The 16,767-nt window shown below is 47.1% G+C and overlaps 1 protein-coding gene across 5 annotated transcripts in view; it reads right to left on the bottom strand.

Annotated features, from left to right (window-relative positions):
- The window catches only part of GOLIM4 (golgi integral membrane protein 4), a 65,204-nt gene extending 53,054 nt beyond the window's left edge, over nucleotides 1-12,150 (bottom strand). Inside the window, exons 1-2 of one of the 5 annotated variants that reach the window (XM_045029963.1) lie at nucleotides 12,129-12,150; nucleotides 10,895-11,132 (exon numbers count right to left, since the gene is read on the bottom strand). In XM_045029963.1, coding sequence (XP_044885898.1) covers nucleotides 10,895-11,081 — 187 coding nt within the window. In that variant the 5' untranslated portion in view covers nucleotides 11,082-11,132; nucleotides 12,129-12,150. Of the gene's footprint in view, nucleotides 1-10,894; nucleotides 11,296-12,128 lie in introns of those variants that run through there. The other 4 variants (XM_045029962.1, XM_045029964.1, XM_045029965.1 and 1 more) reach the window with 4 other exon arrangements.
- Nucleotides 12,151-16,767: the final 4,617 nt, after the last annotated feature.

The following is a 16,767-nucleotide window of genomic DNA, read 5'->3' on the forward strand; positions in this document are numbered from 1 at the left end:
GACTGTTCCCTTGACAACGTAACATAGTCATAGTCTGCCCCTGCAGTTATTCTAGCATTTCCAATTATTTAAGCAGCCATTATCTACTAGCTGCCCTGGATTGAGATGAGTCACCATTTGATGCCTCTAGAAAACTCCAAGGAGCAAGCTCCTTGGCCAACAAAGGGAACAAGTTTAGAAGGAGAGAGAGGCAGGCCATCTGTATATCCTTGCAAGAGACAACAGTGAGAATGGGAGGGCTAAGAGCTTTCAAAATAGCATCTGCTCTAGTCTGTGAGCTGTTCATGACCCTGGCCAGACTGTTCACGAGTTTAAAAAGAATCTAAATCCACCCTAATTACAGGTGGGCTCAGGATTATAGTGCTATATTTTGCAAAACCCAACCATTGACCAAGGCCAATTTTAAACTTACGAAAAAAAAAGATACACCTCTACCCCGATATAACACGACCTGATATAACACAAATTCGGATATAACGCGGTAAAGCAGCGCTCTGGGGGTGGAGGGGCTGCGCGCTCTGGTGGATCAAAGCAAGTTCAATATAATGCGGTTTCACCTATAATGTGGTAATATTTTTTGACTCCCGAGGACAGTGTTATATCGAGGTAGAGGTGTAGTTTAAGATTGGGGTGGGGGTGAATGGGATAAAGACAAAGCACATGCTATGGAACCCAGAGACTAGACTGCAGCCAGCACCGGTAACAATTATTCCTGAAAGTATCAATTAATTAGTGCCTGTACTATATCCCATTAGGAGATGTTTTAGCGCCTCCAAACATGGACATGTATTGCAAATACTGTAAAATAGGTAACACATGCATTGCCTTAATCAACTCTTTCCATTGTTGGAATTCAGCTGCCAGAACCAGGGACCCCCTCTCATTTAATATGAAATCTCACACAGGGTAATAAGCCTGCTCCTTCATCTAATGGGGCCTGATTGCCCAATGCCATTTCTGAACTTACAGTATGAAATCTTATTCTTATTTATCTATAAACTGGCAACCAGTTTACCTTAAACAACAGATTTAGAAATAAAACAGATACCTTAGATGGGAATACAGTCATGTTTCACATGATAAATTTAATTCTTCCCATATACTGTGGATAAAGGAATTTGGTCAAAGTGTTCACTAAACTGAATTCTGCCAACTCCACTCTAAACATTTAAAATAAAGATCTTTGTACACAAGGTGAGAAGTGGGAATGAGTGGAAAAAAGAACTGAAATTCTCAGATGAGGTTACAAATCAAGGCTAAATAACTTTCAGTGAGTTGAGATCTGCAAGATACCATATAGATAGCAAAATTAGGAAGCCTTATTTGCTGTTCATAATTTGATCATACTATGGTAGCCATTTATTATCCTTCATTATGCTGTTCTTTGCCACTTCTGGAGTGATTGTGTGGGTGCCTTTTAAGTAGGGCTGCCAACTTTCTAATAGCACAAAACCGAACGCCTCACCCCTGCCCTGCCCCTTCTCTGAGGCCCCGCACCTGGTTGCTCTATTCCCCCCGCCCCTCCATTGCTCACTCTCCACCATCCTCACTCACTTTCACTGGGCTGGGGCAGGGGGTTGGAGTGTGTGCGGGGGCGGGGAGATGAGCTCTGGGCTGGGGGTGCAGGAGCTGGGTGGGGCAAGAAGTCAGGGGTTCAGGATGCACAAGAGGGCTCCAGACTGGGGTAGGGGACTAGGGTGTGGAGGCAGGGATGAGGGGTTTGGGGTGCAAGAGGGGGCTCAGGGCTGAGACAGGGGTTTGGGGTGCAGGAGGGGGCTCCTGGCTGGGGCCAAGAGGTTCAGAGTGTGGAAGGGGTGTGGGCTCTGGGGTGGGTGGGACTGGGAGTGAGGGGTTTGGTGTGCAGGAGGGAGCTCAGGGCTGGGACAGGGTGTTGGGATGTTGGGGAAGGAGTGGGGTGCAGGCTCCAGGAAGGAGTTTGGGTGCGGGAGGGGACTCTGGGCTAGGGCAGGGGGTTGGGGTGTGAGAGGGAGGGAGTTTGGGATGCAGGGTCCTGGCGGCGCTTACCGCGGCTCCCAGGAAGTGGCTGGTAGGTCCCTGCTGCCGCTAGGCACGTGGGCAGCCGGGGAGGCTCTGCACACTGTTCTCGCGCCTGCAGGCACCGCCCCAACAGCTCCCATTGGTCGTGATTCACGGCCAATGGGAAGTGCTTAGCCAGCACTCAAGGCGACAAGCCTCTGTGGCCCCATGCGCCTAGGGGCCGCAAGGACCTGGTGGCTGCTTCCAGGAGTTGCGTGAGACCAGGGCAGGCAGGGAGCCTGCCTTAGCCCTGGGCACCCACTGCACCGCTGACTGGACTTTTAAACAGCCTGACCGGAACCGCCAGGGTCCCTTTTTGACCTGGAGTTCCGGTCAAAAACCATATGCCTGGCAACCCTATTTAAGAGAAGTACAATATGCACAAAGTAGCCAAGTCTTAAAACAACCAAACTAATCAAAAGTTCTCTCAAAACAACATAAACACAGCCAACACCCCAAAGTCATCTCCAGATCCACAGCTGAGCTCAGCCTGGTGCAGCTAGAGCAGTGCTCCTGATCTCGCTAACCCCTGCTGCCCTAAAATGTTCAGAGCACTGCAATCCAATGCACCTGTAACAGTACCAGCATGGGTCTTGCAGAACTTCTCATGAAAGCATGACTAGCAAGAAGCACCATCACAAGGATTGCTGTGGAACCTGCTCTGAGGCTGGTGGAGCAGTATCAGTAATGCTTTGAATGGTGCAAGCTGAATAGTGATGATGGTGCAGTGCTGGGGGCAGGGAGAAAGTGACAGTATGTCTCACTACCAAATTCAAGTTGCAGGTCTTTGTATTAGCAAGGAGAATTGAGGTAGAAGCAGTGAAATATCTGCTTCCTCATTGCAGAAACTGACTTGTTTCAGGGTGGTGCAACGTGCCTTGCTCAATAGTCAAAGTGAGCACGAAAAGGAGTTTAAATTCAGCCCAGGAATATGACGTTTGTTTGGTATCCCTCATCCTAAGTACAAGAATACCTCCTTCAGCACAAGTGCACTTGTGATGTTGCACAATAGGCAGCAGCAGTGTGAAACTGACTGGAATCACAGAATGTTCTGTTTCAGACCCATGCTGCTGGGGGGAGCGGTGAAGGGGACAACCCTATGCAGCAGCAACACAGATGAAGTTGAACTGGATAGTGACTGGGAAGAGAAAAGATGGACCAAAGTTCTATCAGCTCTTACTCCCAGCATGCCTGTTTGGTGTGAGAGATGCAGAGTCAGATTCACTGATGTTTTTGTTCACGTATTTTATTAAGAACATTTTTAACAGACCATATTACAGACAGAAGTAATAATGCATAGCTCTTATCTACCACTTTTCATCAGTAGATCTTAAGTTTGTATTTATATACCGGTATATTTAGTTACAATACACTTGGACTACTCCAAACAGGGTCACGTCACCAGTTGAAGCAAGGGACATCCCCTGTTTCAGATAATTATGGCTGGTGGCTTCCCCAGAACCAATCGATTCTGTAGACTAACAGCTTGCATGTTAGCTGATGTGGCAGCTTAAGTCCTGGTGGGTCAGACAGTCTTGGGGAAATCTGTGAACTGTCCACAATAGGGGCAAAGCCATCCAGAAGGTTGACATCTGAAGGCCAGGAGTCCTGCTGTGTTGCTTGCCCAAATTATAGTAAGGTTTCAGGGTTGGAATGAGAAGAATGCTTGAAGCCTTCAGATAATTGGGGTTCTACTCTAATGAGTATCAAGAATAAGATAGTCAAAGGCATTTAGAAGTAGGATGACTATTGAGATAAGGGATTAAAACAGGATAGATAAACATTCCAATAAAGCTAGTTTATGCCTGGGACAGGGGAGACCAGGAATTTTTAAGCTCTAGAAATCACTGCCAGCTCCATTTAGTCTCAAAGCCATCAGAAAGATAAGATTGGGTTCTCTTATAACTATCAATGCACCCCTATTCTAGCCGCCCCTATCTGTTCCTATCTAGTCAGTAGCCAAACAACGTTATTATTAAGCTCTTCAATATGATATAACGTGAAAGATCTTTAAGGCAAATTAAATAAGATTATCTCCAAGTTTTGAATATGTAATGCTAAGAGAATAAGATTTAAAAATAATCAGTCTCCTGGGTAGATCAGTAGTTACCTTCTTTAAATAACACTTTACAACTAGAAATTCTGTACAGTAACTCCTCGCTTAACGTTGTAGTTATGTTCCTGAAAAATGCTACTTTAAGCAAAATGATGTTAAGAGAATACAATTTTCCCATAAGAATTATTCTAAATAGGGGGGGTTAGGTTCCAAGGAAAAAAAATTTCGCCAGACAAAAGACATATATATGTCTTATGTTTATATATACATATATATATATATATATATATATATATATACACACACACACTGTAAGTTTTAAACAAACAGTTCAATACTGTACATGGCAATGATGATTGTGAAGCTTGGTTGAGGTGGTGGAGTCGGAGGGTGGAAGAGGGTGGGATATTTCCCAGGGAATGCCTTGCTGCTAAATGATCAAATAGCACTTGGCTGAGCCCTCAAGGGTTAACACATTGTTGTTCATGTAGCCTTATACTCTACAAGGCAGCAGGAATGGAGGGAGGAGACACAATAGATACATGGCAGTGGCTGCAAACATGCCATGCAGAAACTGAACGTGATGATGAACCCACGCTATCCCACTGGAGTGCACCACTCCCTCCACTTTCCAAAGTGCTGGGGGGTGCATGTGTGAGTGAGACAGAGATACACACCGTGTGTGTGTGTGTGTGTGTGTGTGCGTGTGTGTGTGTGAGAGAGAGAGAGACTCACATTGCCCCTTTAAGTACGCTGACCCCACTCTGAGTACACTGCCTTTTTAAGTAGATCAGCAAGTTGAGACAGCAGCTGCTGCCAGCAAGCTCCCTCTGTCCTGAACCGTAGTGTCCCCCCCTGCTCTATGGAGATGGGGTACAGGAGCGGGGGGCAGGAGGAGAGGGATACCCTGACATCAGCACCCCTCTTCCCCTCCCCCCCTGCACAGCAAGCAGGAGGCTCCCGGAAGCAGCTCCAAGGCAGAGGGCAGGAGCAGCACATGGCAGTGGGGGGCAGGGACACCTGAACTGCCAGCAATTGATAGCCTGCTGGGTGGCTCCTGCAGAAGGAACTTAGGGGAGCTGATGGGGGGCTGCCGGCCCACCCTGATTCCAAGCCCCCACCGGCTAGCTCCAACGGACTGCTCTTCCTGCAAGCAGTGGACAAAGCAGGTGGCTGCCAAACAACGTTATAAGGGAGCATTGCACAACTTTAAATGAGCATGTTCTCTAATTGATCAGCAATGTAACAATGAAACAATGTTAACCAGGACGACTTTAGTGAGGAGTTACTGTACCGGGATATAGTAGTGTAATAGGTTTTTGAATGTGCTCTAAACAATTTTATAAGCCAGTACCTGTCATCTCTAAGGTTTTGCTTCCAGTAATTATATTGTAGGTCACAAAAGCTGCACTACTTCCTCTAAAGTCCAACTGGAATATATTGTGAGGTAAAACTCAGGAGATAAAAACAAAGACATGTTTTGTTCTGCAGTTCTCAGTTCCCTAGTTTCCGAGGTTAATTTTCAAATACAAAGAGTCATCCCATGTGAGCATAGAACCCCCCCCACCCTTTCCAAAACAGCTGTCCTACTCACAGTTGTGGAGTCATCCATTCCTACCGGCTCCCTCTCCCTCAAACCCTTGCTCTCATTTGGGAAGAGTGGGAACTCCTCTGATAAATTAAATTAAAGGCCTGAAGCAGAGAAAAGGCACAAGCACCAGACTAGGTGCTAAATTAGCCCTGGTATAAGCAAATGCAGTTCCACTGGCCTCAAAAAAGTTACATCCACTTGAACCAAGGCTGAATTTAGATTAGGAAAGTCAGAAACCTAAAAGACAGAACAGGGATCAAACTTCTGAAAATAGTACCCTATCAGCCAAAGGCACAAAATACTGCTTAATTTCTCTCTCAATTTTTAAACCAAAATTGGGTGTTTTTCAAAAAGATCTGCTTTAGGAATTATTTTGGAGAAGCTCTTCAGCCCTTGCTATACAGGTCAGACTAGATGACTCCAGTGGTCCCTTCGAACCTTTGAATCCATTTACTAAGAGTTCATTCAGGCAAACGCAATAAGAAAGGCCGATATCGCCTGACCTAAATAGGAAAGCTGGAAAAGCTATGTAAATATTAAAAGTAAAGGAGTGGCATGTAAATAAGAAAGAAGATAGGGCTCTGCTTTGAATTTTTTTTGAAGAAGAGGATCCTCCCATATATTTAAAACTAAAAGTCACCAGCCAATCCATCACCCTTCCACTGAATCTTATCTTGATCTTTCTCTCCTGCTGCTGCCACCACCTCCACCCAACCCAACCCAACCCAACCCAACCCAACCCAACCTTTTTTCTGAATCAAATGCAATGTATGTCTACTGGACCCAGTTTGGGCTTGCAATCCCTTCTTACCCCCTCACTAGCTTCTGTTTAGAGTATTTCAGCACACTTATACTTCCAAAATGATCACAACAACAGCACCCATATCCTTAGAGAACAACTGATTATGCCAAAAGAAACATGGGAATAGTGTGGTTTACTAACTATAGATTTTGTTGCTGTTCTAATAAGAATAATCTTCTCAATTATCTCACCAAGTTAAAAATAGTGAATGAAATAATTCAAAGGCAAGTGTTTTTACAAAGCTAAGCGTTTAGGTTTATTTATGCTAAATCAAAAGTCTTTGCCATTGGCAATAGTTTCTTATTTATTTTTAGCATTAAAGTAATTAGCACTCTTCCACAAGAGGAACTGGGGCTCTTTACATTACAAAGAGCTCCAAAGAAAGGAAACCTAGAAAAGTAAATATTTGTAGTCACCAGCTTTTTAAAAGGATACTGTCAATTTAAAAATCTAAGTCACTTAAAAATAAAAGTTCAAAGTATAGTCAGATACGGAAACTGACCTTGAGTTTCTCTGCCAATATGTTTGTTTTGTTCAAAGCATACATTCCTTTAAAAATATTTTCTTCTCCTCTGTTGGTTTGTGAAAGACCCACACTAACAACAGGGGAAATGGACTATAAACAAAAGACCGGATTCTCCAGTTTGTTTAGTTGTTTATATTTGTGCTAAGAGGTCATAAAATACCACCAAATCAGAATTCTCCACACATTTACACAAGTGGTAGCACTGTACACTCACTCTTCGTAAGTGGAAATGGCTAGGGCTCTACCAAATTTAGATTCCATTTTGGTCAATCTCATGGTGATAGGCTTTTCATTATTTCAGCTATTTAAATCTGAAATTTGTTGTACAACAACCGTGTTGTAATTGTAGGGGTCCTCACCCAAAAAGGAGTTGTGGCGGGGTCACAAGGTTATTGTAGGAGGAGTTCTGGTACTGCTACCCTTACTTTTGTGGTGCTGCTAGCTGTGGTGCTGCCTTCAGAGCTAGGCAGCTGGAGAACAGCAGCTGCTGGCTGGGAGCCCAGCTCTGAAGGTAGAGCTGCTGGCAGCAGCAGCAGCGCAGAAATAAGGATGGCATGGTATGGTATTGCAACTCTTACTTCTGCACTGCTGCATGCAGAGCTGGGCCCTCAGGCAGCAGCTGACACTCTCCGGCTGCCTAGCTCTGAAGGCAGCAGCCCAAAAGTAAGGGTTGCGCTTACTTCTGTGCTGCTGCTGGCGGGAGGCTGTCTTCAGAGATAGGTGCCCGGCCAACAGCCACCGCTCCCTGGCTGTCTAACTCTGAAGGCAGCACAGAAGTAAGGGTGGCAATACCATGATCCCCTCTAAAATAACCTTGTAACCCCCTGCAACCCCTTTTTGGGTCAGGACCCCCAATCTGAGAAACTCTGGTCTCCCCTGTGAAATCGGTATGGTATAGGGTAAAAGCATATAAAAGACCAGATTTCACGGTCCATGATGCATTTTATGGTAGGGCCCTAGAAATGACTAAAGAAGATGCAAGACAGTACAGAATCAGGCTCTAAGGACTGTAAAATGCATATGATAAAGAAAATGGGGGGGCTGGGACAGTGGGCGGAGTAAACTCTTTTTTTCCAATCTCTTTCATGTCTATTAGTCTTAGGTGTTACTTGTAAAAATAGTAAGCCCAAAAAATCCTATGTGTGTGTTTTCTAAACTGATGGTGTCTCTTCATTTTTCTGTACGAAGCGTTCATATGTGTTTTGTAGTAAAAGGTTTATTACTGCCAAACAGGGCATCTTTCAGTAGGAAATCTTATCTACATAGTAGATACGTTGGCAATACGATAGTAGATACGATATCCCAGCGTCCAGGATAAGTGCTTCTTTAAAAAACACATTATAAATCAAGATAATTTATATTTGATTTTTTTCATATTTTAATAGTTCAATAATAAATTAAAAGTAATCAAAGGTAAGAGGGATATAACATAAAATGCTGCATGATCCATGATGATGAACTTTTAATTGAGTTCTTCTGTCTTATTATGATTTTATGTATTTGTTTATTTTGATAGGAAAATGATCCTCATAATGTTTAGAAAGTAGATGTTTATAAATCAGCCCCACTGACTACCATCTATAGATTCCTTCTTTATTTGGGTAGTATGTTCTGCTTTTCTTCAGTTTTGTGAGAGCAGCAGAAAACTTACTGAATTTTTATTTCAGTAGGCAACAGTTGTTCCTGTTTCTCTCTTTCCTCTTCAAGGAATGCAAAAATGCAAACTAGCTAAAGGAACCCTTTAGCCATCTGCCACATACCCATCTCTCAGCCAAATGTTTATACATCCTTGGTCACTAGAGTGAAGATTCTGTCAAAAAATTCCCATAGCATTATAGTATTTCAATATGAGGTAATAAAACTAAGTAGTGATGGTTTCAGACCAGAAGTGGGCAAACTACAGCCCGCGGGACCGTCCTGCCCGGCCCCTGAGCTCCTGGCCGGTGAGGCTAGCCCCTGGCCCCTCCCCTGCTGTCCTCCCTCCCCCACAGCTACGCCGCTGTGCGGGCAGCGCTCTGGGCTGCACACTCCTACAGGGCAGTGCGGCCACGTGCCTGGCTCCAGCCGGGTGGTGCGGCTGCCAGAGTGGCATGGTAAGGGGGCCGGATAAGGGGCAGGGGGTCCCAGGGGACAGGAAGCAGGGGGCGATTGGATGGGGCGGAGGTTCGTGGGAGGGGAGGGGGCTGTCAGGGGACAGGAAACCAGGAGGGGAGGGAGGTTGGATAGGTGTGGGAGTCCCGGGGAGCCTGTCAGGGGGTGGGGGTGTGGATAGGGATCAGGGGACGGGGAACAGGTGGGGGGGTGGATAAGCATGAGGTCCTGGGGGGCCTGTCAAGGGGTGGGGTTGTGGATAGGGGTCAGAGCAGTCAGGGGACTGGGAGCAGGGGGGTTGGATAGGAGGTGGGGTCCCGGGGGTGGTTAGGGGCGGGGGGCCCCAGGAGAGGGCGGTCAGGGGACAAGGAGCGGGGCGTCGGGGGTTCTGAGGGGGGCACTCAGAGGGTGGGAAGTGGGAAGGGGTCAGATATGGGGCGGTGGCCTGGCTGTTTGGGGAGGCACAGCCTTCCCTATCTGGCCCTCCATACAGCTTTGCAACCCCGATGTGGCCCTCGGGCCAAAAAGTTTGCCCACCCTTGTTTTAGACCATAGCTAAACATGTTCAATAACTCATTCTCTTGAGATTAATAGACTGTGAGCCCAATCCTGCTGCTGTGTAAAGGCTGCATTAACAAATCTATAGTATTCATCCTACATATTGATGTATGTGATTGGATGTTTAATTATCATAATATGATCAATATTCATTTTCTAGCCACTTTTAAAGTTTTTTAAAGGAAACATAAACAGTAAGGCCAAAGTTTTCAGAAACAGCCACAGATTTGTGTGTGCCTGACTTGAAACCAGTAGGGCTGGAGGCTCAGTGGTACTGAGGACCCACACCTCCTGCTGAACTGATGTTTCATGCATAAATTTGACACCTTGCACCTAATTTTCAGAAGTGCTGAAGTTCTCAGCATCAGGTACAAAGTAGCTCAATCTGGGGCATCCTAAAACTGACGCACAGGATGGATGGGCACTTTTTAAAATGTGGTGCTTTGAGCCAAGAAATTCAGAGCCCCACAAGGTTATTAAGAAATCTTTATTAAAAAAAAAAACCCTGTAAGGATGTTCTACAAAAATATACCTATTATTATTAAAATATTCCTCTCCTGGTGTAGCTGCATGACAGGTGTAAGGCACACCCGCCACATAATCTCACAACTGAATCTCATGTCAGCAGACTCAGAATAAAACAGACAAGACAACTTAAAGCAACTGGCAAAAGTAACTGTGTAAGAAGTGTTTTTGTGTTGCTGGATGAATAAGAACAGGAGGATGCTGGGAGTGTTCCTTTTAAATTAGGAGACTGTAAAGTGCCTTGGGATCCTGGGGATTAAGAGATAGGGGAAATCCTGATCCCATCAGAGTCAGTGGAGAAACTCCCATTGACTTCAGTGGGGCCAGGATTTCAGGGACAGGGCTGCCGAGAGCAGGTTTGGGCCCCAGTGAAAAAAAATTTTCTGGCCCCCCAGCAAGGGAAGACCGGCTAAACAGGGCCCCGGGCCCCCTTCCAGACCACCGGGCCCTGGTAATTTGTACCAGCTCCCACACCCCTTGTGGGCCCTGTTCAGGGACACTTGGTTATAGGGACACTGCTACAAAAGGAAACACGCTGGCATATAGTTAGCAAAACCTGGTGTATGGGAGGGCAGTAAACTTGGTGAGCAGTTAGGGAGCTGCAGCCCAGGGCTCTCTCCATGGGCGGGGGGACAGAGCGTTCAGGAGCCACTGGGACAGGGCAGGGTTTTGTGAGTCCCCTACAGAGGTCACTGCAAGCAGCATTACCTTGTAGCTGGGCTGAAAGCGATTCTTGGTGCTGCTGGTACTTGAGTGCCACCGCCTCGGCTTTCCTCAGCTGGCTCTGTAACTCGTAGTACAGCGCGGCCCCGTAGAGGAAGCCGAACGCGACGGTCAGGAGCAAAAAGGTCTGGAAAATCCGCTTCTGTTTTCGGGAGCACATCCCGTTGCCCATAGTCCCTCCTCGGGTCCCGGAGCCCCCCCACCCCAGGCGGTTTAGCAGCAGCTGGAGGAGGAGGAGGAGGAGGCAGCATTGGGCACCAAGGGACAGAGCCGGGAGGAGGGGACCCTGAGCCCTTAGTTCAGCCCCCTCCCACTGCTACTGCCCTGAAACCCGGGAGCTCGCTGCGGGCCGTCTGGCACGCGGGGCTGCGGGCGCCCGAGCGTGCTGCAGCCCGCGGGCTCTCTGCCGCGGGAGGGGCCCGGCGGCCGCCGGGGGATGGATGGGGGAGGAGGTCTCTGCTCCAGAGAGCAGCTTCCTGCCCCCCGCCTGCCTTACTCCAGAGCGGGGAGAGGTGGGGGCAGCAGCTCATCTGCTGGGGTGACTGGGCGCGTGCTGGAGGATGGGGGGGAGGGTGGCTGTACACAGCAGCTCCCCTGGTCCCTGCCATCCTACCTGCGGGACTTGGGGGGGGGGCGGGGGGTGCGCTGCAGTGCTCCTGCCCAGGGTACCAGCGTGTCTGTGGGTGCTGGGCTAGGGGGACTCTGTATAGCAGCTCCCCTGCTCTCCTGCCGGGGTGGCTTTGGGAGATGGTCAGAGGGCGAGCGTGTTTCTCTGTCAGCTCCGTCCCCTCCTGCCCGCTCTACGGGGGGGGTCTCTGTGCATCAGCTCCCTCCCCTCCTACCCGCTCTAAGGGGGGGGGGTCTCTGTGCATCAGCTCCCTCCCCTCCTACCCGCTCTAAGGGGGGGGTCTCTGTGCATCAGCTCCCTCCCCTCCTACCCGCTCTAAGGGGGGGGGTCTCTGTGCATCAGCTCCCTCCCCTCCTACCCGCTCTAAGGGGGGGGGTCTCTGTGCATCAGCTCCCTCCCCTCCTACCCGCTCTAAGGGGGGGGTGTCTCTGTGCATCAGCTCCCTCCCGCCCTGCCTGCTTTACGGGGGGGGGGGGGTGTCTCTGTTAACCAGCTCCCTCCCCTCCTCCCCGTCTTACTCTGCAGCCACCTGAACGGGAAACAAAGGAAACTTCCCTGCCTGCCCTGGCCACCTTCCAGCCCTTAACTTACGTGTCACCTCCGCTCCTCGGCGGCTCGCTGCAGTGGAATCCCCGAAGGAAGTCCCGCTCCGGGAGCTGCCTCATTGGGCCCAGCCTCTGCCCACTCCCCTCCCTTCGGGAGCAGTGTCTGTGCGCATTGGGTGCCCGCTATGTCCGTCCGGCCCACGGGGCGCTCTCCTCCCCTCTCCCCGCCTTCTCCAGTCCTGGATCGCCGCCCCTCGGAAGACGGGACGCTGGAGAGCTGGGAGAGGCATGTGCACGCGCGAGTGCTGTGCGTGTACCTGCCGGCTGCCAGACACGAAGTGTGCGTGTAGACACATTCCAGGGGGGGTGGGGGTGTGTGTACGCTCCTGCTGTGCTGTGGAAACAGACTCGGTGTGGGTAGCTCCTAGCTGTGCGCACAGATTGTGTGTGTGCCCACACACTTTTCAGCTGCAGGTTTTCGTGTTGTACAATCCAACTACGGACACATCTGGGCTGTGTGTGTGTGTGCTTTCCAGCTGTGCACACCTGTAGTGTGTGCATGTGGCAACAGAGGACAGTTTGTGAAGGTTGGAGTGTTGTACACTCCCATGCAGAAAGGAATGGTGTGTGTGTACATTCCAACTACATACTGCTTGCGCATTCCTGCTGTATCTACTTTCCAGGTGCTGGGTGTGTAGGTTCCAGCTGCATACACAGATGTATTGTGTGTGTATGCCAGCTGCATACACCGAGGTAGGTTTAGGTTCCAGCTGCATAAACAGATGGTGTGTGTGTGTGTGTGTGTGTGTGTAGGTTCCAGCTACATACATGGTTGTATTGTGTGTGTTAGTTCCAGCTGCATACATAGATGTGTGTGTGTGTAGGTTCCAGCTGCGTAGACAGACAGCGTGTGTGTGGAGGTTCTAGCGACATACATGGATGTGTGTGTAGGTTCCAGCTGTCTATACAGATGTTGTGTGGGTGTGTTCCAGCTGCATACACAGACGTAGCGTGTGTGTGGAGGTTCCAGCGACATACATGGTTGTATTGTATGTGTCAGTTCCAGCTGCATACATAGATGTGTGTGTAGGTTCCAGCAAACGTACTGGGTGCCCTATTTGCTTCTGCACAGTTTCAGGCTGGAACTTGTGCTGGAGCCCACAGGAATGTGGGCAGAGTGTCAGCACATGCTTACTCTACCCAAAGACCCATAGTGCTCCTAGAGCAGAATGAAGGTGGTGGGTATAGGGAGCAAAGCAGAGCTGGACAGGGAGCTGAGTAGGAGGAACACAGCATAAGAACATAAGAACATAAGAAAGGCCGTACCGGGTCAGACCAAAGGTCCATCTAGCCCAGTATCTGTCTACCGACAGTGGCCAATGCCAGGTGCCCCTGAGGGAGTGAACCTAACAGGCAATGATCAAGTGATCTCTCTCCTGCCATCCATTTCCATCCTCTGACGAACAGAGCCTAGGGACACCATTCTTACCCATTCTGGCTAATAGCCATTTATGGACTTAGCCACCATGAATTTATCCAGTCCCCTTTTAAACATTGTTATAGTCCTAGCCTTCACAACCTCCTCAGGTAAGGAGTTCCACAAGTTGACTGTGCGCTGCGTGAAGAAGAACTTCCTTTTATTTGTTTTAAACCTGCTGCCTATTAATTTCATTTGGTGACCCCTAGTTCTTGTATTATGGGAATAAGTAAATAACTTTTCCTTATCCACTTTCTCAACATCACTCATGATTTTATATACCTCTATCATGTCCCCCCTTAGTTTTCTCTTTTCCAAACTGAAGAGTCCTAGCCTCTTTAATCTTTCCTCATATGGGACCCTCTCTAAACCCCTAATCATTTTAGTTGCTCTTTTCTGAACCTTTTCTAGTGCTAGAATATCTTTTTTGAGGTGAGGAGACCACATCTGTACACAGTATTTGAGATGTGGGCGTACCATGGATTTATATAAGGGCAATAATATATTCTCAGTCTTATTCTCTATCCCCTTTTTAATGATTCCTAACATCCTGTTTGCTTTTTTGACCGCCTCTGCACACTGCGTGGACATCTTCAGAGAACTATCCACGATAACTCCAAGATCTTTTTCCTGACTCGTTGTAGCTAAATTAGCCCCCATCATGTTGTATGTATAGTTGGGGTTATTTTTTCCAATGTGCATTACTTTACATTTATCCACATTAAATTTCATTTGCCATTTTGTTGCCCAATCACTTAGTTTTGTGAGATCTTTTTGAAGTTCTTCACAATCTGCTTTGGTCTTAACTATCTTGAGTAGTTTAGTATCATCTGCAAACTTTGCCACCTCACTGTTTACCCCTTTCTCCAGATCATTTATGAATAAATTGAATAGGATTGGTCCTAGGACTGACCCTTGGGGAACACCACTAGTTACCCCTCTCCATTCTGAGAATTTACCATTAATTCCTACCCTTTGTTCCCTGTCCTTTAACCAGTTCTCAATCCATGAAAGGACCTTTCCTTTTATCCCATGACAGCTTAATTTACGTAAGAGCCTTTGGTGAGGGACCTTGTCAAAGGCTTTCTGGAAATCTAAGTACACTATGTCCACCGGATCCCCCTTGTCCACATGTTTGTTGACCCCTTCAAAGAACTCTAATAGATTAGTAAGACACGATTTCCCTTTACAGAAACCATGTTGACTATTGCTCAAGAGTTTATGTTTTTCTATGTGTCTGACAATTTTATTCTTTACTATTGTTTCAACTAATTTGCCCGGTACCGACGTTAGACTTACCGGTCTGTAATTGCCGGGATCACCCCTAGAGCCCTTTTTAAATATTGGCATTACATTAGCTAACTTCCAGTCATTGGGTACCGAAGCCGATTTAAAGGACAGGTTACAAACCTTAGTTAATAGTTCCGCAACTTCACATTTGAGTTCTTTCAGAACTCTTGGGTGAATGCCATCTGGTCCCGGTGACTTGTTAATGTTGAGTTTATCAATTAATTCCAAAACCTCCTCTAGTGACACTTCAATCTGTGACAGTTCCTCAGATTTGTCACCTACAAAAGCCAGCTCAGGTTTGGGAATCTCCCTAACATCCTCAGCCATGAAGACTGAAGCAAACAATCCATTTAGTTTCTCCGCAATGACTTTATCATCTTTAAGCGCTCCTTTTGAATTTTGATCATCAAGGGGCCCCACTGGTTGTTTAGCAGGCTTCCTGCTTCTGATGTACTTAAAAAACATTTTGTTATTACCTTTGGAGTTTTTGGCTAGCTGTTCTTCAAACTCCTCTTTGGCTTTTCTTATTACACTCTTGCACTTAAGTTGGCAGTGTTTGTGCTCCTTTCTATTTGCCTCACTAGGATTTGACTTCCACTTTTTAAAGGAAGTCTTTTTATCTCTCACTGCTTCTTTTACATGGTTGTTAAGCCACGGTGGCTCTTTTTTAGTTCTTTTACTGTTTTTCTTAATTTGGGGTATACATTGAAGTTGGGCCTCTATTATGGTGTCTTTAAAAAGGGCCCACGCAACTTGCAGGGATTTCACTTTAGTCACTGTACCTTTTAACTTTTGTCTAACTAACCTCCTCATTTTTGTATAGTTCCCCCTTTTGAAATTAAAGGCCACAGTGTTGGGCAGTTGAGATGTTCTTCCCACCACAGGGATGTTGATCAAGGAGGGAGCAATGTGGGATGAAGAAGCAGCTTGCTTAATATGATTTTAAAAGCATTTCTTTTGAATATTTTTATTTTTAAAATTCTCTCATACTGTAGGAGTCTGTTCTTCTATAGCCTGGAACAGACATAAGCTGGGTGCTGGATATACTATAAACTAGTGTTTCTCAATGACAGGTCCGTGGGCCAGCGCCGGTCTCTGAGCTCTCCCTGACACAGTTTAGAAAGGCAGCAAGCTGATCCCGGGTATCAAAAAGGTTGATCAACACGGCTATAAACCAGTTACGGACTAGTCCCAGCTACCCAGACAGCCATCCTATTAAGATGATGGCTAAGGGGCTGATCCTCTTAAACTCTCTGAGTACTTCAGTAGGGGTGTTGCCAGCCTTACTGGGCTCTCAGCAACTGTTAGGAAGTGCTCAACACCTTGCATGATCAATCCCTGCACCCAGAGTTTTGGAAATGCTGGTCATCAAGGGCTGGACACCAGGTAGTGGATTCCTTTTGAGGTCCTGGGTATCTTTAAATCCCATGGATTTCGCATAGGAGATGTGCGGCGAATGCCCTTCACAGGAGTGCTTCAGCATCTCACAGGCCCAGGCCCCAATGTCCCCATTAGCTTGAATGGCTGGCTCAACCCTTTACCCTGAAGTGTACAGCAACGTCACAGTGCTGTGCTTTGAAGATTACATAGGAGAATTGGGTTCTTATTCAAGAACTTTTTCCATCTCTTTTGTTTAATGCATCTCCCCTTTCCCAAATGATTTGTCTGAAGACTCCTTTTGAACTGACCCTGACATCGTTTTTGGATTCACATTTCTTTCCGTAGCTTTATATTTGGCCTTTGTTTGTTTCTGTTGTGGCACCTGTGAGCCTGATTCTGCCACCCTTATTCACCTTGAGCATTACCTTACTCCAAGAATAGTTACGCTGAAATGGAGGAAGGGTACTGTGACATTATCTGATTAAAATATGACCATGTAGATCACTGTTGGTACCACTTTAGAATCATAGAATATCAG

The sequence above is a fragment of the Mauremys mutica genome, chromosome 9, assembly GCF_020497125.1.
Source record: "Mauremys mutica isolate MM-2020 ecotype Southern chromosome 9, ASM2049712v1, whole genome shotgun sequence".
NCBI lineage: Eukaryota > Metazoa > Chordata > Testudines > Geoemydidae > Mauremys > Mauremys mutica.